The 22,058-nt window shown below is 44.3% G+C and overlaps 5 protein-coding genes across 5 annotated transcripts; 2 read left to right on the top strand and 3 right to left on the bottom strand. All coding sequences in view use genetic code 11, as the record gives it.

Annotated features, from left to right (window-relative positions):
- Nucleotides 1-2,605: 2,605 nt before the first annotated feature.
- On the bottom strand, nt 2,606-6,044 carry EGR_00825 (Coiled-coil domain-containing protein; the record flags this gene model as incomplete). The annotated part of the gene is made up of 7 exons (XM_024490074.1): nt 2,606-2,670; nt 3,758-3,989; nt 4,145-4,327; nt 4,398-4,641; nt 4,879-4,970; nt 5,737-5,798; nt 5,933-6,044. 7 exons carry the CDS (start codon nt 6,042-6,044, stop codon nt 2,606-2,608), a joined length of 990 nt encoding a protein of 329 aa, XP_024355477.1.
- A 750-nt stretch (nt 6,045-6,794) lies between these two features.
- Nucleotides 6,795-7,910, top strand: EGR_00824 (Pin2-interacting protein X1; the record flags this gene model as incomplete). The annotated part of the gene is made up of 5 exons (XM_024490073.1): nt 6,795-6,962; nt 7,091-7,532; nt 7,598-7,654; nt 7,752-7,814; nt 7,849-7,910. 5 exons carry the CDS (start codon nt 6,795-6,797, stop codon nt 7,908-7,910), a joined length of 792 nt encoding a protein of 263 aa, XP_024355476.1.
- A 181-nt stretch (nt 7,911-8,091) lies between these two features.
- Nucleotides 8,092-17,292, bottom strand: EGR_00823 (U5 small nuclear ribonucleoprotein helicase; the record flags this gene model as incomplete). Its single annotated transcript, XM_024490072.1, has 15 exons — nt 8,092-8,313; nt 8,433-8,644; nt 8,727-9,030; nt 9,114-9,403; nt 10,025-10,190; nt 10,387-11,814; nt 12,021-13,526; nt 13,598-14,057; nt 14,808-15,217; nt 15,340-15,495; nt 15,558-15,920; nt 15,988-16,323; nt 16,397-16,591; nt 16,630-16,775; nt 16,809-17,292. 15 exons carry the CDS (start codon nt 17,290-17,292, stop codon nt 8,092-8,094), a joined length of 6,678 nt encoding a protein of 2,225 aa, XP_024355475.1.
- A 362-nt stretch (nt 17,293-17,654) lies between these two features.
- Nucleotides 17,655-19,982, top strand: EGR_00822 (Protein tumorous imaginal discs; the record flags this gene model as incomplete). The annotated part of the gene is made up of 8 exons (XM_024490071.1): nt 17,655-17,735; nt 17,771-17,854; nt 17,889-18,140; nt 18,230-18,727; nt 18,793-18,908; nt 19,008-19,105; nt 19,260-19,355; nt 19,795-19,982. 8 exons carry the CDS (start codon nt 17,655-17,657, stop codon nt 19,980-19,982), a joined length of 1,413 nt encoding a protein of 470 aa, XP_024355474.1.
- Nucleotides 19,983-20,400: 418 nt separating this feature from the next.
- Nucleotides 20,401-21,199, bottom strand: EGR_00821 (B-cell CLL/lymphoma 7 protein family member A; the record flags this gene model as incomplete). Its single annotated transcript, XM_024490070.1, has 3 exons — nt 20,401-20,474; nt 20,588-20,835; nt 21,015-21,199. 3 exons carry the CDS (start codon nt 21,197-21,199, stop codon nt 20,401-20,403), a joined length of 507 nt encoding a protein of 168 aa, XP_024355473.1.
- Between the last annotated feature and the right edge of the window lie 859 nt (nt 21,200-22,058).

Genomic DNA, 22,058 nt, shown 5'->3' with positions numbered 1-22,058 from the left:
CACGGATGGTCATTACCTAGCCTCTGCCGAAAACAATTATCAAAGGAGATTTCCTTCGCGAGTTTACTAGAGTTTATTGGACTTGTATCACCATTCCCTTTTCGACTTTTTTAAGGATGCGTACGAAGATGCAGAGCAAACTTCGGATATTGTTTTAAAGGAGTTGACATGTCCTGCAGATTTGAATGCGGATGCGTCCGTGTGAATAACACCCATTATCATTCTTTACGCAGGTGCTGTGAAAGTGGAATGTCTCAAGCATGAACTACATTTAGAGACTTCCGGATACATGGAGGTGGCACTCTGATAACTATTCGACCGAATACCTGGCGAAAATTAGATGTTTATCAACCTCTAAGTTTACTTACCCAATTCGAAAAAGGTATTTTTCTAATGAGTGGTTGCTGGTAAAGTCGCGTGATTAGGCCTCCGACTTTATCAACATGTTCCCTTTTAGGCAGTCCAATTAGTACGTATTGGTCACCTAATATGGCCTCCTAATAGCAGGAGGCCGTAGTATTTATTTGTGCACATTTTATTGTGAGCCCAGGTGTAGATTATAATCCGAAGTCCAACTGTAATCATTCAGTAAGATTTATGGCTTTAAAATCATTTAGGAACTCTGCCTCAATCACATAACCCTTCAGCAAAGTTTTTTACAGCTCGTTAATCACTACTGGTAGCACTGTACTTTATTAATAGCTCACTAGCAAGCTATCATAAATAGTTTTTCTCATAGGCTATTTTTGGAGTACAAATTGAACTTGCCTAAAGGATGAATCCCCAAATTTTTGACGATTTAACTGTAAAAGCTAATCATCTGGCGCTGTCTTGCATTGGAAGCCTTTCCAAAAGGTATCTCACCAGTGTTAATTTGCGATAAAAGACGGTAAGCGCACCTCACCCTCTATAATGCGTTTACCTGGTCACCCACCTCCAAGAGCATGCAGTTGGGTCGCCGCATACTCACTGTATCTTTCAAGTACCGTTTTTGTGTGGATTAACTAAGGAGAGTTAGACTACTGTGTCAACTCAGTGCTGACTTGCTGTGATGATGCACAGCTGCTTGAAAAAGCAGGCTTTGACTCACACTTACATAAGTGGCAAGATTACGTGGCTTTGACACTGCTTTACACACATATTGCCTTAGATTTAATCGCCAATTATCAGATCAGTTTACATCACACGCAAAGATTTTTTCAATTTTGCAACTAAAGGCCAGCTCTACTACAGGGATTTGCCATCATAATTGTGCAACGTCTTATTTCGTTTGCCGTTACTTCACCCGGGAATGAACATTTTCAACCCTCAAATTAGCTGTCTATTTTCAAAGACTTTTACAGCCGACCCAACAGTTTCGCTCATTGAACGGGATCAAGTTACTCCCACGATATCCGCAGCAAATATAATTGGCGCACACTTTCAACGCTCATGTAGGGATGAAGCACTCATTTGAATCGCAAAACATATGGCAATATGCCAGTAAAGAGCAAGTACGGAGAGGAGAAGAATATGCGTGCAGACCTAACGGCCGACAGAGTTGATACTTATTTTTAAGTAAAACAGTCTCCCCAGAAAAACTCTTAAATAATTATTGATGCGTCATACAAGCAAGTAGATTGTCGGCGCAGTCGGCTCGACTGGACCAGATGTACCAAAGACGGTACGCACACAAGTGGTAAACATGCTAACTAATCCCATGGCTTTTCTTAGCAGCATGGGAATTTTTAGTACTAGTCGAGTAAAATACGTTAAAGTGCTCCGAAAACGTCAAATCCGTGACTGGACAATTTTGGGAACACATATTCCTTGTCTCAATTCCAAACTGGGGCAGTCAGCACAAACCTGACTGTTTTAAGGGACCCATTTGAAAAGTTTTTTAGGCTAACCAAAGGCAGAACTAAATTTTCAATGCTATCGCCTAATCTTTGAGCAAATGACATTAGCGTGAATACATTTACAAGTAATCTGAAATAAATACTATATTATCAGAGGAGACAATGCCGAGAGTATTCCTCTTTCCGATTGAATACAGTAGTTATAGGAAAATTGATGGAAAGGTTCACCTACATCTGTCAACTCTTCTGAAGGAACAGCATCTACGGACTGATCCAAAACAGAGCCTGGTGCTCCAGTTACTGTTAGAAACTAGGCGATAGACTAGTTGAGGAACATGGATGTTGTTATTTCATTATCCCTATCAAGGGTGAAATAAAGTTCACTTCGCATAATTTGGCTAAACTGATTAGCCCCATTGGGTGGTAGCAATGCCAATAAGCCGTCAAAATCAGTCATAAAGTGTGACCTCTGAAGGGCCGCAAAACCAGGTCCACTGACTGCACCAGCCAACGTGCTTAAAAATAATACCGCTTGTTATTATGCAGTTCAGATTTGCCGACAAATTAACTCTGATGTACTCGTAAAAGTTATTTGAAGGCCCTTTATTTTCCCTTCAGGCGCTACTAAAATGTATTTTAAATAACACTAAAATAGCAAATATTCGAGCACAATGTGTAGGTTTGCAGTAGCCTGCAGTCCATTTTAACAAGATTAATTTCTTTTCAAGCGAAAATGTAAAACCGTCATAAGGAATTGCATTAAAATTTCACGAAATCCAGCCTTTTTTATTGAAGAATTCTGGTTCTGGGGCGGAGGTTCGATCAAAATATTCTAAAATTAAAAAAGTACAAGGATTAGAAATGGAAAAAGGCTAAAAAGCAGTATAACTCTGCACCGAATTCGGGAGCAGCATTCTAAAGTAAGGAAACGGTAGAAGCAACCACCCAAGGAGTGTAACTCGCAACGGTTCTGGGAGAAGCTCGCGAAGCATTAGACGGGCGTAGTGGGTGAGCATACCAAAGGTGGCTTCGTACAGCGCACTTGCGCTAGCATGCCTGCCATGCAGGAGCACCACAGCTGATGTGGCGAACCGTCCGTCAGAGTGGCAAATTACTCCCGGTATTTAAATGCAGCACAGCGCTCGGTAATGGGCCTTATGCAGGCTGAAAGAGAACATCGTCTTTTGACAGCCGATGCGTTAACATCCCAGTTTACGAATCACGATAGTGCCTAGCGTTTAATTTATAGTCTCATTTGGTAGAGTATACAAAGCAAGGGAAACGGATTGAGACCACTTCGTCAACCCATGGTCGGGGAGTTTCACTCATAAAAAAGATTGCATTGCCTATCTGAACATTGTCTGGGATGAATGCATCAGCTGACATTAAAACTTGACATATTATCAATTGTGTGTCAATATAACAATATTAGACCTATTTTTATAGTCATTCACCCAGCATTTTTGATTATGTGCATTGCAAAAGAAAATAACAAGAGAGCTTTTTACTGTCGAAGGTCATGAGATCCAAGATGCAGCATGCGTCGCGCAATTTTATTCGGCAGGAAAACTTTCACCGTCATATCGACCTCATAAATGCGTCCTTCGGTTGCGGTCACAGGGGAATAACTCATATATCCAAGTTAGCAACTAGTCTTCAATAAAAAGCGTTAGGGTCTGCAAACACTGGGTAAAATCTTCCTTAAAAGGCATAAAACAGCAGGTAGTCTCGGTTTAGTTTAAGTCTGGTTTGAAACTTTTCATTGCACGAGTACAAGAGGAACCACTGCATTTACCAGTAACTGAATTCTATAGTTCGGTCTTTGATGTAAACATGTCAGTCGAACAGAAAGTCATCATCAAGATGAGATTTTTTTCTTAATCTTGAGGTAAAGAGCCTCCATTCGTGTGGCGACTTACTGATGAGCATACCATCGGCGATGCAGTAGCTGTGGGGTGAGCGTCTGTTGGCGGCAGTAGCAGAGACCTTGTGACTGCGTAGCCAGGCCTGAAAGGAGGCCTCCGCCTGTCGACGCTTCTCCTGCTGCGCCAATTCGCGCACGTAACGCTCCTCCTCATAACGTCGACTCTCCGCCTGTTCTTCCTGCCGCTTCCTGTTCAGCCATTCCTGATACCTCTCCTTGGCTCTTATCTGTTCGGCAGTAAACAAAAAGCACCTCCATCCTCTGTTGTTAAGTGACTCTATTCATGCAAAATGCACTTCAAATTTGTGGTCAACCTGTTTAAAAAATTCGCTGGTGTTAGTAGCGACTATTAATGCATTCGGATGAAAATGAGATCAAATACCTGCTGCGCTTTCTTTTTGGTAGCCTCAGCTTTCTGTTCCAACCTGGCGATTTCTGCCAGCTTCTTCTGCTTCATAGCATCCATATTTTTGTTTTCAATCCACTCCTGCACTTTCGCCTTCTCAATTCGTTTCCTTTCTAGACGCTTCTGCTCTTCTAGTTGGCGTTTGCTTTCGTTCTGTGCCTTTTGAAAAGGCCTTGAGAGGTAAAATTGTTACTTATTTTACATAAGTAGAACTGTTCTGATTGTTTACCTTCAACTTCGTTAATTCGAGTGTGGCTTTGTCGCGGTCTGCTTCTTTCTTGGCCATCCAACGTTCCCATGGTGTAAGCCGCTTTTGAAGTGATAATAGGTGTACACCATTATTGTTGCGGTCTCCAGGTGAATCAGACAATGAACTAGCTAACGCATCGTTGTGTGAATTTAAAGATGGGGCATCTTGCGGTGGAACAACTTTAGACGAAGTCTTCCGAATATATGGTGCCATCAAATGAGTCCTGAAGGTAAAAAAACGATTGCAAACAGAAAGCATGTCTCCGTACCGCAAATGACATCAAAATAAGGTAGCGAGAAGTCATATGAAAGAGATCCAACCAACGAGTTCAAAACGAGTATTGGCAAACGATTAGAACTTTTGGGAGAAATCTGGCTAGAATTTGATAAAACAGCAAGCAATATTGCAAAATGGCATGCTACCAATAGGCAATTAACAGGAAGTAAATGCGAGGCATGACCTGATTAAATGCGCATGAGACTCATCGGAGTTATTATCTAAGTAGTTCATTTTTCGACCCGAATATGCGGACAAATGACGCCGCATCCGACTCTATAATGTAAAAAAAATCACTATCCTTTTTATAGTTCAGGTACCTTTCTGAATGCTACAGTATACCTTACAGCGAGCAGTACAAGGATCGAATATTTAAAACCCGGTAAATCCTCATAATTAACAAAAGGCGAAGGAAACCACACAGCTTATAAAAATGGCGCACCTAAAATTCAATTACTGGTTGTACGAATAAATATACAGCATACTACCAAAGTTTGCGCATACGAGTAAGACACAATACCATTTTTGATATTTCGTCCCAATCTATCTTCACAATAGTTAATGTGAAGTAGGATTAGCAAATTTATACACAAAACACGACCTATTATAGACTGACAAAATTCAGTGACTTCAGGTCGTACAATGGCAGGATTACTCAGAATTATACAGTACAACATCACTTGAATTCATTGACAGTTTGACATTCAACTATAAAACTGAAATTTTGCAGTCGGTTCCAAAGCAAATGAGATCAGTGATTTGGATGCATTAGAAGTCTCAAGTACAGCAATCAACCTTAAATTCCAAGCTGCACAAAACCATTAAACTCCAAAATAACTCCAAGATTTTCGCAGCTACTTTACATTCCGCTGTTATCACGTCACGACTACACAAGAAGAATATAATCTTATTCACTGTTTGCAGGGGGACTATATAAGGGTAAAAGGGCGGTGTCAGTTATCTCTGAATAACAAAGTAGTAAAGATGCACTGTAAAAAATCAAAAAGTGGAAGATTAATGGAAACAAATAATCACAAAATACTTTGGACGCTTCGCTAAGTCGAGATACTTTCCGATTTATCCGATTCGCACCCGACAGAACGTCTGAAGAAGTATCCAAATCAATGCGGCTTTATACCTTCGCTAAGATAACAGCTATTGTGTACAGAAGTGAGAGAAGAAAAACTGGACTCGACTTTATCAGTAACTACAAAATAAACTTACAAAAAATCATTTACCATCATCTGTGGAAGGGTAAGACAGTTCAAGATTCGTTAAAGAAATGTCCGAGAATAGGCTCTGAATCGAATCATTACTTTCTGCGGTATGGTGGATCACATTTGCGTCCATTAGAAACCCCCTCTCCCAAAGTAAATAATATCAAAATTCGCACCTCAGACACGTCCTTGAAGTTTAGTATTATCTATCGTTGTATTTACCGTTTAGTCCCAAAGCCAACAAATAACTATTTTAGCATATTTTACTTGCAGCGACAAGCTGGGTATTATTTTAATAGATGCCATTTTTATAGACTTGCAACTGTGCATGCTTGTATTTCACTGGACTTTGTTCTGCTTTTTCGTGACTTGCATCATCTGTTAAAAAAGGTTTTGATTTCTGCACCAGTTTTGTTGTAAGACCTAAAGTGAGTTCAATTTCGCAGTAATTGGTTTTGATTTTACTCGTTCTTCTGATAAGCGCCAAGTAAGAACTGTGGGAGGGATCACGCTTTGGGTATGTTCCATCCAGACTCTACTAGTAGGTATTTTCTTACAAACGCCTAAGTATAACAATTCTACGCCTATATGATCTTCAAAAAGCGCTCTCACACTGAACTACGCAGATGCCTTGGTTTGGCTCCACTGGTAACCGATTTTGTTTCCTAAATAATCGGTTGGCTCTAGTTTGAACATTCTAGTTTACCATAAAATTCATCATAGTTTTTGCTCTTCGTGTTTAGCTACTTGTTTATTCTGTCTTTACAACTTGCAAAGCAGGGTCTATCGGTGGTATGTTCATGCATTAACCTGATCCAACCCTGATGATTTAATAAATGTTGGGCACTTTTTTTCAAGTCCATAGGTTGCGTATATTTCCCCCATGGCATTTATTAACCCGAAACGGATGGCCACCTACACATTGACACCCACTGGGGCCTCTATTGCGGAAGACGAGTCAAATGTAGGACAACAGATGCTTAAGAAAATGGGCTGGGCTCCGGAAACAGGCATTGGGAAAAATAGGAACGGTATCGTAGAGCCTGTCAAAGTATGTTTTAAACAGTTTGATTATGGTCCAAGGCTTCATGCAATTATGGTAGAAAGGGACTAGGTAAAGGCCTCACTCAGTCTTCTACAGACATGGTTCAGCAGTCAGCCTTTAATACAATCCTCCAGTCTCTCGCTAAACACAAGTCCTCTGTCGTTAAGAACAAGTCCAGACTGGAAGACAAATCTAAGCAAAGCCGTTCACGAGTTCACTATGGGAAGTTTGTTCGGGCGAAGGATGTTTCCCAGTATTCTCGAAAGTCACTTAAGGTTATTCTAGGCGCATCAGTTGATAAAATACAAAGTTCTCCGGAAAACGACGCTGCTTTTTCGGCTCCAGAGGATAGCAGGTCGAGAGGCACAGAAATTAAACAGGAATTCGGTGTTAAAACATACTCCAGCTCTACCGATCTGGCTAGTTACTTTTCATTGAAGAGAAGTGCTCTAAAACCCAGCACTGAGGACTTACCAAAGAGGAAACGCGCGCGTTTTACTCCCACGAGTGACGAAGGCAGAGGAGAGAAACCGTCTTTTGCGGGCGCTACGCCCGAGCTTCCGCATGATGATTCAGGTAGAATTACGTCTTATTTTACGTTTGTTCATTAGCCAAATCTCCCTCTGTTAGTCTTTATTTAGATGATAAGGAGATTCCACGTTCGAGCAAACCCACCGTCTTTGAAGCAGAGCCACATGGTGAATCAAATGCTTTTATTTGCTTTTTTCCCCCACTGAATGCCGAAGTTGTTGGATTACTCATGATTTGATCGGTGACACATTCATCCCCTTCTAGAGAGCGACTCGGATGAACCACCAACAGAAGCACCAGTCGAGATTAAGGAGGAACCCACCCGACGTAAGACTGACTTTGCCTAATATGGCTCTTCTAGAGCGAAGCGCTGCTTTCTCAACTTCCAATGTGCACTCCCTCCCTGGCTACCCTTTCTACTGAAGTTCAATCTGTAAATTAGGAAGATCTGTAAATAAAGCGTTTAGAGCTGTCCTGGTTAGTCATTGACCTTAACCATTTAGGATCCAAAGCTTTGTACTGGGAAGAGTAAAGGTCGGGATATAATATAGCTAGGATTCAATAAATGTGTGTACAAGCAGATGGGAACGGGGGCGAAAACTCCTTAGCGGACATCAAGAGTGAAGCGGTACTCCTGGTCGCAGCCCATGTATGCGTCGGACATAAAGAAGAGGGTGTACTCGTGCTTGCCACCACCCTGTGCTGACGCAGGCACGGTTAGCTCGAGACGCACCTTGATGGATTTGGCCAGGGTTAGGCGCTTGATCGCTATGAGGCTGTTAGTCTTTACCTCTCCTATCACCAACCACCAAGCTTCCTCGCGCTTCTGCAATACCAAATCGAAACACTTTACACAATCTGACATGTGTGCCGCAATTATACTGTTTTCCGCTAATTCGTCGGTCATTCTGCACAACTAGTACTACTAACAGGTGCACGACTTACCTGAGGGAAGAAGGGAGCGAGCACAGGACCCGCGTTGGCCTCATCACGCTCAACGCTCACATTCACGCTAATTGTATCGCCGCTAAAAATGAAACGCAGATTTCGACGATCACATGTAGTTCGCATAGAACGCAAAAACCCTCTAAAATGAACGCTCAAATGCAACCACAAAACCTGCTGGTGGAAGTCCAAAGCAGGATTAGGCGAAAATTCTAAGATGAGTAGGGACCAAAAGAAATTAGCATGTAACCGGCCTTTTGACTTGGGTCTTGCTGGTAATTGGGCCGTTGGGACCAGTGAGTTCATAGTTGACCTCAACATCTGGATAGCGATTGCAGAAGCGCGCAACATCAGCGACCTCGGCCTGTGAGAGGCCCTCGAGAAGCTGAGCTCTTGCACTATCCTCCAGCTCCATCAGATCGAAGATGGATTCCACCCCGGCCTCCTTGCACTTGGAAATGCGCTCAGTGTTGAAGTGGGGCAGTTGTCGGAGATAAGAGTCCTTGTGCCAAACAGCCTGAGTGATCATCTGAGAAAATTCCATGGCCGCGAGAGCGGGACCCAACCAACTGTTACTTGACAACACGTCCACACAAGCCTGTAAAAAAGAGAACAGATCGACCTGTTAGCAAACGCAGACAGGGAGAAGCATGGGAGGTTGGTGCCTAGGTTGGAAGTCACCTGAATGAGGCGAACGGTGCAGACAAGAAGTTTGTCAGTGTCTCCCTGGAGCTCTGTGGAAAGACTGATGCGCGAGAGGTGAGCCTGCAACAGAAGATTGGCCTTCACATGAGGGCTGGTGTAACTGGCCTTAGGGGCGAGTTTTTGGGGCACTTTAGTAGCCAACTGGCGCAGCACCACATCCTCGTGATGGCGCACTGGCAGGAGGGTGTCGAACTCTGAGGCGTTGCTTATGACATCCAGTAGCCCACGAATCTTCATTTTGTTTGTCAGTGACAGGCTAAATAATTCTACAATTGAGGAAGTAGCGCAAAAATGTCCATTATGCTGACGTGTTCAAGTCACAATATAACCGTATGGTAATTAAGAAATGATAGAAAGAATTAATATGAATTGACTTAAATCCCGCAAATATGCTTAATCAGGTGCACGATTCAACATGTTACGAAATAATCCCAATTTTAAAGTTTAAAATGACCCTTTCTGGGCTGACAAAACCACCCCTTACGAGGCACGATAGTCTCCTCTAATAATGAGCTACTTGTGCGATTGAAGGCAAGAACTACAGTTCCCCTGTTTTTTGATTTCCAAACATGTTTCCAGAAGTCATTTTGAGAGTTTACTATAATCAGTAGGAAACCACACATTTAGAGACAAGACGATCCTGCTTGGTAAAAAAAGCAGAGTATAGTAAACAGTAATTAATGCTACGATAAACAAAGTGCAGAGCCAATGTTAGAAAAAGAATCAAATAATCTAAGTTCAGCTACTATCCAAACCGTAACGACGATGTTTAATGAAAGGATTACAGTGACATTTCCACAAACAAGGACACATTTCAGCTGCGGACGTGTTCAAGTTAAAGAGCATGGAATAGAACAGGATTGAAAATATACATGGAACGCACATACCGATGGTGCTGTGATAGATGTAGTAGTATGCGGCAATCATGCCCAAATTGAGCGGAGAAAGGTCCATCTCATCCTCAATGGCAATGCACTTAGACTGCTCCAAATCGGTCAGTGTTGTTTCCACCAGTTCACTCAAGTGATCACTGAGATGACGATGAGTGACACCCTGCAGAAACAAATCAGTCCGATTAGGTATCAGCCTGATCATCCAGTTAGTAGTGATTGGTGGTCCTAAACAGCGGGATCCAGAACGGCATGACATAGTGTTGATAAAAAAGTGAATGAAATTACCGATGCTTCTTGTACAAAAAGAAACATTAAACCAAAACAAGGAAATAAAGTCATTTTAGCAGAGGAATAACCTGTAAGTTGTAGTAATTGGGGTTTTGTGTCATTCGTCGGTAGAGGAATGTCCATGTCAAATAATCCACAGCATCTTGTTTATTCTCAATGGTCTTTGTGACAATTTCCGCATTGAAGTGGTCGTGAAGTTCGTGATCCAAGTGTGATTCAACAGGAAGAGGGTCGTGCAGAAACTTCTTCAAGTACTCTCTTTTGCCCGTTTGACAGAAGACAATGGCCTTCGAGTCACTATCCAAACCAGGTCGGTTCGCACGGCCGACCATTTGAATCATGTCAATGATCGGATAGTCCTCATAGGCATGGATCTTGCCATTGTAGTCCTGCGTATCCAGCACAATGACCAGGTAGGCAGAAATGGATGAGGCCCAGGCGAGATCGCGAGAAACAACCAAGGTATGTAGGGCTCCAGCGGCGTATAATGCTTCCACTAAACGCCTGTCGCCCTTATTCAGAGCCTTGTGCAAGTACGCCACACCACCTCCGTAACGCAGAATCTCAGAGAGTGCGTTGTCCGAAATTTGACTCGCAGCTTTCTCTAGGGCTTCCTCCAAATGACCAGAAAGAGGCACGAACTTGGGCATTTGCTGTTGTTGAGTGCTACCCAGTGTGTTGGCGGTAGCCTGCATAGTAATCAGATCGAGCGCAGTTCGTTGGGCCTGTCGTCGTGATGTCACAAACACAATGGTAGGTCTATGCAGACCTGGACCGCCACCAGTACTCAAACAGGCGTGGCGATTGATGGCCCGAAACATAGGTCGATTTGCAGCCATCAAACGACTGGCCTGGTGGGCGAAATTGAGTTCCACTATGGAGAGATCGAGAGGTAATGGGCGAGTATTGGGTTGAAAGTTGTAGCTGGCACCAGCAGAGCAGCCTAACCAACTTGCCATGTCGCGCAGATTTGTGACGCTGTGCGCTAGACCAACTATGCGCAAGGGCTGGCCACTGGACTCAATTTGACTCGCCATATAGCGCATACGTGAACAGACCACTTCGTAGACAGGTCCGCCTTCCGCACCAACGAGATGGAGGTCATCGGCAATGAAGAGATTAACACCTTGCACGTGCTTCCGCTGCTTCCATCGGCGTGATAGTACATCCCAGTGATCGGGAGTGGTGACAATGATTTGGCCTCGGGCAAGCAGCTTCAAGTCGACCGAGGTCTCACCTGTGAGACGAACCACGCGACGACCCAGCTTGGTGGCGAAGCGAGAGGACCAATCGCTAAAGCGCAGTTCTGCCTGCTCCTCGAAGGGTGTAACGTAGACGCACTTGAAAACCGGTTCACCTGATTCGTCGACCTGTTGATTCGCCTGTGCTGTGGTCATTAGACGGAAAAGAGCCAACTCGGCGCAAACTGTCTTCCCGCTTCCAGTGGGTGCAGCAATGAAAACGTTTTCATCCGAATTGTACAACGAGTTGAATACCTAAAATGAGCGAATATGAAAAGAGCCAGTGTCTAACCTCGTATTCGAGTCCAAAAATTTTTGCGTAATATTGATAATATCTATTGGTATTCCTACAATAAAAGTGATTCGTGAGGAAAAAATTTGCTATTCACAATAACGTCTAATAGAGAAGTTGGAAAGAAATTAACTGAAATACACTTTATAAAGTAACTTCAAGAACGTACCTGTGTCTGGATGGGGTTAAAATCTCGAATCTGATCGGCGTAAAGGGCTTCGAACTCCTTGTTTCTTAAGGCAGTAACTGGAAGAGGCTGCAAGTCCAGCAGTTCGGTAGGAGGAACGGTCTTTTCAGGGAGGATGAGATGTCTGAATGAGACTGGGAGTGTAACCTCCCCACCAATCCATCTATCTGAGACTGCGCGAATGTAATAATGCGGTGGAAGTGGGTCGAATATGGGCACAGTGAAGTGAAGCACATGCTCCTCTGTGGCGTAGCGCTGTTTCAGCAAGAAGAATTCTCGATGGAGAATAGTGTCACCATCCACGTCCTCCACGAAGATCCAAAATGCCTGCGTATTTCCGTGAGTTTTTTCGTCCCACACGAAGTCGGGTGTGAGCGTGAGCTCCACACGGAGAACAGATCTAGTCACCGGCTGTACATGTACGCTCATCTCGAGACGGGGTAGCTGATGCAGGTACTTGTGGAGAGGCTTGCCTAGCTTAGCAGAACGAACTAATTCGCCCAACTCGTGATGATTCATGTCATAGAGACGCTCAAAGGGAAGAGCCTTCTTTTCCAATTTTGTGATAACCTCGTCAGGCAATTTTTTGAATTGCCTCAGTGGGCACATGGACTCCCACATTCGTCTCTCTATCATTTTCGCGAGGACAAGCGCGTTGTCGGCCAATTCCGCCCATCCCTTGTGGAGGACAATTTCAAAAAGCGCTCGCATCAACCGACCCGCTGATTGGGTTATGAAAACCATATCGGATACCAACGAGAAACCCTCCAATTTCAGACCAGATATGTAGGCTTGTAGTAGACAATTTACTTTTGCGGATGAATCATCTGCAGCCTCTTTGATTGGAATCGGGACGCGCTCTAGAAGTTGAGCCAATTCAAACTTCTCCTCCTGCCTCACAGTGATGTGCTTGAACTCGGAACTGGCGGCAAATACTCGGAAGAGTTCAATTTCACCAAGACCTGGTCGGAGCAGTTTGTTGTAAGTTTGAACGGTTTCGTGTGTGAGATAGAAGTGAGAAGCGATGCGACCCAGTTCTGTAGACTCGAAATTGCCTGTACGTCTTTCATAGTTGATGAGACCGCAGCGCTCAAGGGCGATTGCAGCGGTGTGAATGAGATCTCGACGACGCTGCTCCAACCAGGGATCGGTGTGTTCACTCCCCGTGGGGACACCGTAGAGTGAGGGAGCTCTGAGCATTCGTATGTAGAGGTAGGTGTAGCCCAGCCAATTGACGGCATCCCGCAGATTCGAAACTGTGCCCAGCACAATTTCGGCATTCAAAAGATCAGGAAGACGTGAAACCAGCTGACTCTCAATAGGTAGTTGTTGATTCATAAGGGAGAGGTAGTATTGGAGCTCCGTATGGTTTGTGATGAGGATGCCTTCGCCCTTAGTGTCGTATTGAGGACGTCCTGCACGGCCCAGCATTTGCATCACGTCCAGTGGACCCAACTCCGTCCACTTTCCTTTCTCCGGATTGTAGACCTGTTAAACGACAGTATTCAACTAGAGTTCAAGTACTTACTATTAGTACAAAAGCGTTGAAGCGAGCATACCTGAGTGCCCTTTATAATGACCGTGTGTGCAGGCAAGTTGACACCCCAGGCCAGAGTGGCGGTGGAGACAAGAACTTGGATATGTCGATCTGCGAAGAGGTCTTCAACAAGAGTACGATCTACACGACTCATACCAGCGTGATGCATAGCGAAGCCGTAAGGCAGTAGGTCCTTCAACTCGGAATTCTTCACCTGCTCGGCCTCTTGACGCAAGACCATGGTAGAGGCGTTCTTATCCTTCATGAAGAGTCCCAGAGTGTCCTTCTCTAGGCACATGTCACGCACAGCCCGCGCCGTCTTGCCTGTCTCCTTGCGTGAGTGTACAAACACGAGGATCTGATTGCGACCCGCATGCTCCACCACCTTGTCATAGACGATCTCATTCATCAATTGGAAACGCTTTACCGCCTTCTTCTCCGTTATGCCAATATACTGCTGCTCCAACGGAACAGGACGGAAGCTAAAAAGCAAAGCAAAAGACTACTTATCCATTGGCCACAGACTCAGATTCAAATAAGTTATTTGGATCCATTTACTACTATAAAAATAATAAATCTTTTTTAAACTTTAAAGCGTGACTTAGTGATCGGCTGCCGAACTCCAAAATCAGTTATATCAAGTTCGGCAGAGAGAAAGTACTGGGTGTCCATTGATGAGAAACAGAAAGCAAAGTTAAGAAAATAATAAATGTAATGCACAATAAGAACTTCCACGTCCTATCTACACGGACCTAGAAATGAGAGGTCCTACCTAGGGTAAGACAAGTTTCCCAAATTATACCCCAACGATTGACGGAGTTTAGCCCTCGTAAGATGAAGAGTTTTATTCCAAATAAGATAGAAACTTACCTTTGGGAATCAAGCCAAACTATGACGCCAATTCGGACAAGTGGTGGTGAACAGAAATGGACGAGGTTTTAATCATGCTACTTATCGCACTTAAATATACTTAGTCTAGTCCTGGGTACCAAAGTTAAAAGATGTCTGTAGCTTGTAGCTAGCGTTACTAATAGCCAGTATGATTTAAGAAAAATAGCTAGTACTTAAAATGAACTAGTGTTGACTTGGCAAAATCGAACTAAAACACAAATGCCGAAAGTAAATTTATTATCAAATGTAAAAACATGCAAAGCGACCAGAAAAATAATTGTAAATCACCGAAGAGGATGCTAGAGAGGAGCTTTGTGAAAAGAAACTACAGGAAAACCTACCTGTTGTCAAAATAAAAGAGACCTTTTTCAACATCGACCCGAAGGAAAGTGGCAACGTCGGTGTAGTTAGGGAGAGTAGCGCTAAGCCCAACTAGGCGAATGGTGTCAGGGCTGGCGACGGCGGCACCAGAAACGCTGATGCCGCTGGCAGCGGAGGCCTCGGTGGCGCGCAATGTCCTCGCCACGATAGCCTCGAGGATGGGCCCACGGTCGTCGTGGAGAAGGTGCACTTCGTCGAAGATTATCAAACGCACCAAATTGATGTAGGCACGCTCATCACCGCCCCGACGTGTCACCACGTCCCACTTCTCCGGAGTGCAAACGATCACCTGCGTCTCAAGGATCTGCTCTCGGCTTAACTGATGGTCGCCAGTCAGCTCGTCCACTTTAATGCCGTAGCTGCTCAAGCGCTAAAGGCATGCAACCAAAGAGTAAATCAAGCTATGACATCATAACATGATGACGGCTTCAGTGGGATTACTAGATGCGTTTAATTTCCGTAAGCATACATAACACTTCAAATCTGACTCACTTTATTGAAAGTGCCGACCATTTCCTGAACTAGGGACCGCATAGGGGCAATGTAGATGATTTTGAAGTTCTCCTTATTGATGCTACCATCGGCACTAATGTGATGTCCAATTTCGTGCATAATGCAGAGAAGAGCGACGTTAGTTTTACCAGCACCCTGAAACGGAATGGTTGAGGTAAGAAAGACTTACAATAGGCCTTAGAAAAGGAATCACTCACCGTTGGAGCACAAAGTAACAGATTTTCATCCGTTTTCATGGCAGCGTTGTAAAGACGAGTCTGAATTCGATTGAGGGTTTTCAGGCCATCGAAGGCCGCTTTTGCATAAGCCGGGAGCTTCTCAATCTTTAGAAGAGTCTCGTCTTGGTCGAACGGTTTGGATCGAAGTGCGGGCACGTGCACTTCTTCATAGCCTTTCTTCTGCGTCCGGAATGAGCCCTCCGGCAGCTGACATCGTTTGTTAGCCATCAAGTGACCGCCTTGAGTAAACGTCAAATTTACCAGATCGACAACATTAGCAACTAGGCCTCTTCCATCGTCGGACGAGCCATTACTTCCGTCTCCATCGCCCTTTGAACTCTCCTAATTAAAGTGCTTGTTACGCAAAAGGCAGATAAAAACCATGGGACAAAGAACCAAGAACACATACGCGAAGGCGGGTAACTCTCTGATTAGCCTTTCGATTGCGTTCATCCGCAACGTTATCAGATGGGGCGTTAGTTTCACGCAACTGTTTCAGAATTAGCGAGAGCTTTGGATCACTCCTCATTTTGGTTTCCACTTCGGCTCGTTCTTGCGGCGACTGGGCTTGGGCAAGAAGAGTACAATACAGGATCATTGACGGGTAGCGACGAAGAACACGAAGAAAATCAAACTGCTCATAACCAATGCATCGAACCAGGCGGTTTTCCAAATCGCGATCATCAGTAGCCATCTTCAAGATATCAAGGCACTCTTGCGCTTTTTTTTGAGCCAAAATGGGGTCCTGAAAACGGCCCAAGTATTTCTAAGGACTCCATGAAATTACATTTGATGCTTCAAATGCTCGCAAACGATACCTTGCAGTGCTTTGAGACATTTCGTTGGAGCCAAAAGGCATCGATATCGCGAGGATGAAGTGTGTCAACATCGCTCTTCGATCCTGAGGCCTCATCAGTAGCTTTCGATTGAAGAGTCATTTCTTCCCCTGCCTCTTCACCATCAATATCGTCATCATCATCGTCCTTGATCTCATACTGAGTGTCATCTTCATCCTTGAAACACAATCAGAGCATAAGCACAAAGGATCTACCTCTTGATCCGATTCTTCAAACTGAACATTGACACCATAAGCTTCGTCTATGTTTTCTTCACCGGTTTCATCATTATCATCTTTCCAATCTGTTATTTTCTTGCCGAGGCTTACAATTATGTTGTAGCGCTCATCGGCCAAGGGACCTACACAGCATATGTCTAAAACTAACCACTTACCAATCAGACTTTCTACTTCTTTACGTCGTTCTTTGTCTCTAAGCTTATTGTTTTTCAGTGCAGCCAATACCTCATCGGCGGCGCCGCAAAGAATTTCACGCGACTGATCCCCAAGTGCTTCCTGAATGCAATGTAGAATGTACTCGTAAGTCTTGCGTGTCTCCGGAGTTTTCGGTCTATACAAAACACCGACAACTTCGTCGAGATCATCACTTAAGAGAGTAACTGCCTTCAGTCTCATTTCATCATATTCCTCTTCTCCCAATTTACGACGCTTAGCTTTCTTCTCTTCCAGCATACTTGGTCTAGTACGTTGGGCTTTGCTCCCCATATCCTCAATACGTATTTTCCCGGCAAGAGAAAGAACTTCACCAGTAGACTCGTCGCGTGAGCGACGATCTATTAAAGACCGATCTGCAGTCATGACCAAGTTCGAATTGATATTGTACTCAAACTGCAAACTTCTTGCAGCTTGATCAGCCATTGTTATCTATTGCAAACGAGACAGACACCAAGTGCCCCGACGTTTCAAAAGTACCCCAACTCAAACATCCGTTAAAACAAAGTTTGAAACAGCTTATTTTTATTTATTATCCTATTTAACAATTTAACATAAGAAAAATTATAGCTGCTTTTTACACTTAGGGCGTATTAGGCTTTATTTTGTTTGTACTGACCGTGCAGGCGCCACCACTTTGCAATAAAGTCGAGCGTCTCGCCTCATGGCGCTGTTTAGAACGGCGGGGAAATTTGTGAAATTGTGTACGTCTCTTCCACTGTGGTCATTCCTTTTTTAAAGATTCGGATTCTTTTAAGCTTACTCGGTCCATACATGTCTCGACACAGATGCTAGTGAAAGACTACTACAAAATATTGGGAGTTAGCAAGGGGGCGTCGCAGTCCGATATCAAAAAGGCGTACTATCAGGTTTGCTGACTTTATGGTGATGTATGCCTTACTAGCTTGCAAAGAAGTATCACCCGGACATAAATAAGTCCGATAAATCTGCAGCACAAAAGTTCGCCGAAGTCAGTGAAGCCTACGAAGTAATTTATGCTCCTAAATTTCATGCTGCCTTAGGTTCTAGGCGATGAAGAAAAGAGAAGATCCTATGATTCTTTTGGTGGGACCTCTCCCGGTGGTTTTTCTGGTTCAGCTAGCAGTTTCGAGAACTTCACGTCGCACTTTGATCCAGAAGAACTATTCCGTCGGATTTTCAGAGATAGTGATTTTGCCTATCAAGAATGGAGTTCTGGAGATCGTAATTTTGCCGAGTCTATTTTTGGATTCAATACTACAAGGGAGGTTGTAGTCAACCTCTCCTTCGAAGACGTATGTCGCTGGTTGTTTTTTGGGTTTCGGTTCCTTCTTAACTGCTTCCGGTCTTCCTAAAGTCTTATCTTTACTTCATTGGGTTATAGGCTGCCAAGGGTGTTACACGCGAAATCGTCATCAATGTTGTTGTACCATGTACCACGTGTGAGGGATCGCGGTGCCAACCGGGAACTGGGATGACTACCTGTCCCAATTGCAGTGGCTCAGGCCATGAAACAGTCAGCACAGGACCCTTTGTTCTCCGGTCTACCTGTCGTCGGTGCTCCGGTAGTGGTAGCGTGGTTCGGTACCCTTGTCGCGCATGTAATGGGACGGGCCAAACCATTGGCAGAGAACAGGTTAAGGTCGCTATTCCACCAGGTGTTGAAGACGGTCAGGTCTTGCGAGTTTCGGTGGGCAACGGGCGAAACGGAGCCCGCTATAAGTCGTCGCAAGAGCTGTTCGTCACTGTCCGAGTGGAGGCAAGTCCTAATTTTAGACGTGACGGTGCAGACGTCCACTCGAATGTGACAATAACCCTGGCTCAAGCGGCGCTCGGTGGGAAGATCAGAATCCCGGGTATTTATGAGCAGGTTTTGGTGACGGTATGTTGTATTGAAAAGTAAGAAACGTAATTGTGACATCCTTTACTTCATTTTTTTAAATACAGATCCCTCCTGGGTCCTCGAGTCATGATAGGATTCGTCTACCTGGGAAAGGCATCAGTCGTGTAAACGGGCGTGGCTACGGTGATCATTATGTGCATCTTCGTATCAGTACGCCGAAGTAAGCGCAAGTGCTTTGTAGTTGTTTTTTATCTCTACGGCCTAATTCATCTATCCAGAACTTGTAATTGCGCTCTTTATGACCTGCTTTATTTTCTAGGCAACTCTCGGAGCTTCAGCGAGCTCTTCTACTGGCCTTCGCTGAAACCGAAACGAACGTCAAAGGTTCTGTGGACGGCGTTGCAACAACCGAATCAGGTATGATTTCCTCCTAAAGTACTTGCTGCGTGAAAATGGTTAAGTGTGTATCAGTATGGGTGCAATCTTTTCGGGACGGGGTATCAGCTGCTTGAGGAAAATGTTAGCGTCTTCGTATGATTCGTCACTGAGCACTGTCACTCTCCGACTTTAGCCCTCTCCCGACTACACCAAACCCTCACGAAATTGAGTAGCAGGGACGTTGGCCGATCAGGCAACAGTGCTACGGCCTCGGGAAGGTACGATGATGGTGATTATAATGATGATTGGATATCTCGCGTCACAAGTGGAGCAAAACGAGCCTTTTCTGCTGCAAAGGATTTTATAGGCGGTGGCACCAAGCACTGAGATAAACGTGTACGCCTAGCTTTCTCCCTATTTGTCTGCTTTTGAAAATGTATTTGTGAAATCTGCCCATTGGAAGCACTTAAGGCCTGTCGTTCTCACTATTAACTGCAATATTTCGTTTGTGACTGCGCTTTACTCCTCAAATCTGCAAGTTCGAGATATCTAGGCCAGTGGACCGTCCTCTTGCAGGAGTGGCAGTGAAACCTTTGGCCGAGATCATGTTTTAGGTGCTACTTCTCATAGGCTCAACCCTTCGCCAAAGCACGGGCGAAGCTGCTATTGTCGGCTAATGGGGGACTACGACACTTCCCATCGGTACCACTGCATTCCATCTATTTTAGCTGGCCGCCACGCAATTGACAACACTCAGGGCTTTCTACTCTCCCGGATTCGGGCTGCCGTGGCAGGCAATCCTCCCCCCATAGAAAAAAGAACCGATTCCAAGGGCCAATCCTCAGCGCGCTCACCCAACCCACCGTGCGACGAAAATTCTCCTCCCGATGACGAGGAACGCGAGGTGCTCCCCTAGACAAGCGTTTGTTCATAAAATCCACTGTCCATCCATACAACCATCCCGTTCCGTAACCTCCCACATCGTACGATTTTAGTGTTGCCCCAACCGTCTGTTCGCCCACCCCCTGTCACGAGCGGTCGCGAGGATAGTTGATGCTCAATTGCCCTTGACTCATTTTGGGATGGGGACGATGGTAAACCAACCTGTAAAGTAGAACCTAGTTCCGGTAAGATTTTTCTTGAAACGGCTTTGAGACCACTGCCTCGATGGCATAATCGCTTCCGAAGCGGACGCTTGTTTGGGTGTTTTATGCACGGTTGGGTAGTGCACATTCACCTAGCTAGTTATCAGCTACACGTACTTCAGTTCTGAGAATTACTTTTTTAAGAAGTATATTTACAGACATCCCAATGGAGTAATTACAATCCCACAGTCACACTGAAGTGAGGTCAACGGGTACGTCTGCTGCCAATCCGCCACTAACATCTTTTACGTCAGCATCGTTACCTGAATTGAAAAAAAAGAGTGGGACGCCCGCTTAGGTAATGAAAACGACTATGAAACAAGCCCAAAAGGTCTCGATATTACTTAAGGCAGAAAGAGGGCGGTGGCTGTCATACTTGTTTCACTTGACGTTTCCACCTTGGGCATTCTGTCGGAAATATTTTCGTTTGGAGGGGGGTCTTCTGTTCGTAATTCAGGAGGACGAGACGACATTGTAATTATGCTTCCACCAGTGGGAGGAAGGACGTTGGCTTGAGCTCGGACGAATCCGCTCTTCTTCGGCTGTGCATGCTCATCTTCAGCAACAGGCACCCATTTGTAGATCAGCATCGACGTATCTTTAACAGGAACCCATTTCTTTTCCCTACAAAAGGCACTAATCTTCAATCATTTCTTGCACAATTGCTAATGCAGTAAAATGTTATGCCAAGCACAGCGACAACTCTTTACGTCCAGAAAAATGAGATACTATGGGAATGGTGGTGTGGCACATTATGACGTAGAGAATGCTATTATTACCCTGCAAATAGAAATCTCATTTACCATCTTTGAACCTTTTCCGATGACTTGTGAACTCTTCTATTATCATCCCTTGCGCGACTGCGCGTTTCTGCTCGAAGTGCTCTAGCGAACATGGTAAGATGAGTAAATAAACGAGACTTGAAAGAAACAGTCGCTAGACGCCTATTGGTGGATGCAGCCCTTTTAATTACGGCCCCCTTCGACATGAACAAACAAAGAAATTAGATTATGACGTTATCTTTTTTGAAGATTTCTAAGTGACTCAGGACCATCATGTTTGCAAATGTATATTTAGGTTGTATGTATTTAGAGGTCAGTTTTACAGCCGCCCCGAAGAGCATATAACCCTTATTATTCATTGGTTAAGTTTTTTATCTTTATGCTGATTTAATACCGGACAACTTTGTTTAAAAATCAGAAAAATTGACTTTCGCACTAATTTTAGAGGGGAATTCATCACAAAAACAAGTAGTATCCAATCGGCAAATGCGCATTTACTTTCTTTTCGAAGACCTCTAAAGTCCACATGACAAAATTTATTAACTGTAAGCAGTGTGATGCAATTTGCAAACGACGACTGGCGAGGAGTAGCAGTATCTTCCTCCTTGGACCTCAAACTTTTGAAGGAGCAAACTGACTGACTGGGTAATTTCAATGGCAGCCATTAGTGGGGTAAATACGGCTCATGAGTAAGTGCGCTCTGAGCTCTTGTCTATCCCGAGGAATCATGACAAAGACTTCGCCATGAGATTTGCCTCCTCCAAACGTTTCTCACCTAAAAGGTACATTCAAACAAAATATTGCAATACCATGCTACCCCACGACGCATTGCTAACCCCCCAGGTAGTATAAAACGGACAAACACCTTACTTTTTGCCAGTTCAAGGATCCACTTTTTGTGATGCCTACTTTGATTAAACTTAAGTGAAGAAAATAATGCATGCAATGCAACGTTCTTGAAGCAACTGTCATGAGCTATCGATATGGTGGGTATTTCAAAGTTGTCAAAAATCAAACTCGTTGCTCTGTTTGGGTTGTAGCGTCTTGAAACTTCTCTGCTGTTGT

Source organism: Echinococcus granulosus, assembly GCF_000524195.1.
Source record: "Echinococcus granulosus chromosome Unknown EG_S00003, whole genome shotgun sequence".
Classification (NCBI taxonomy): Eukaryota; Metazoa; Platyhelminthes; class Cestoda; order Cyclophyllidea; family Taeniidae; genus Echinococcus; species Echinococcus granulosus.
This window is presented reverse-complemented; position numbering and strand designations above follow the sequence as displayed.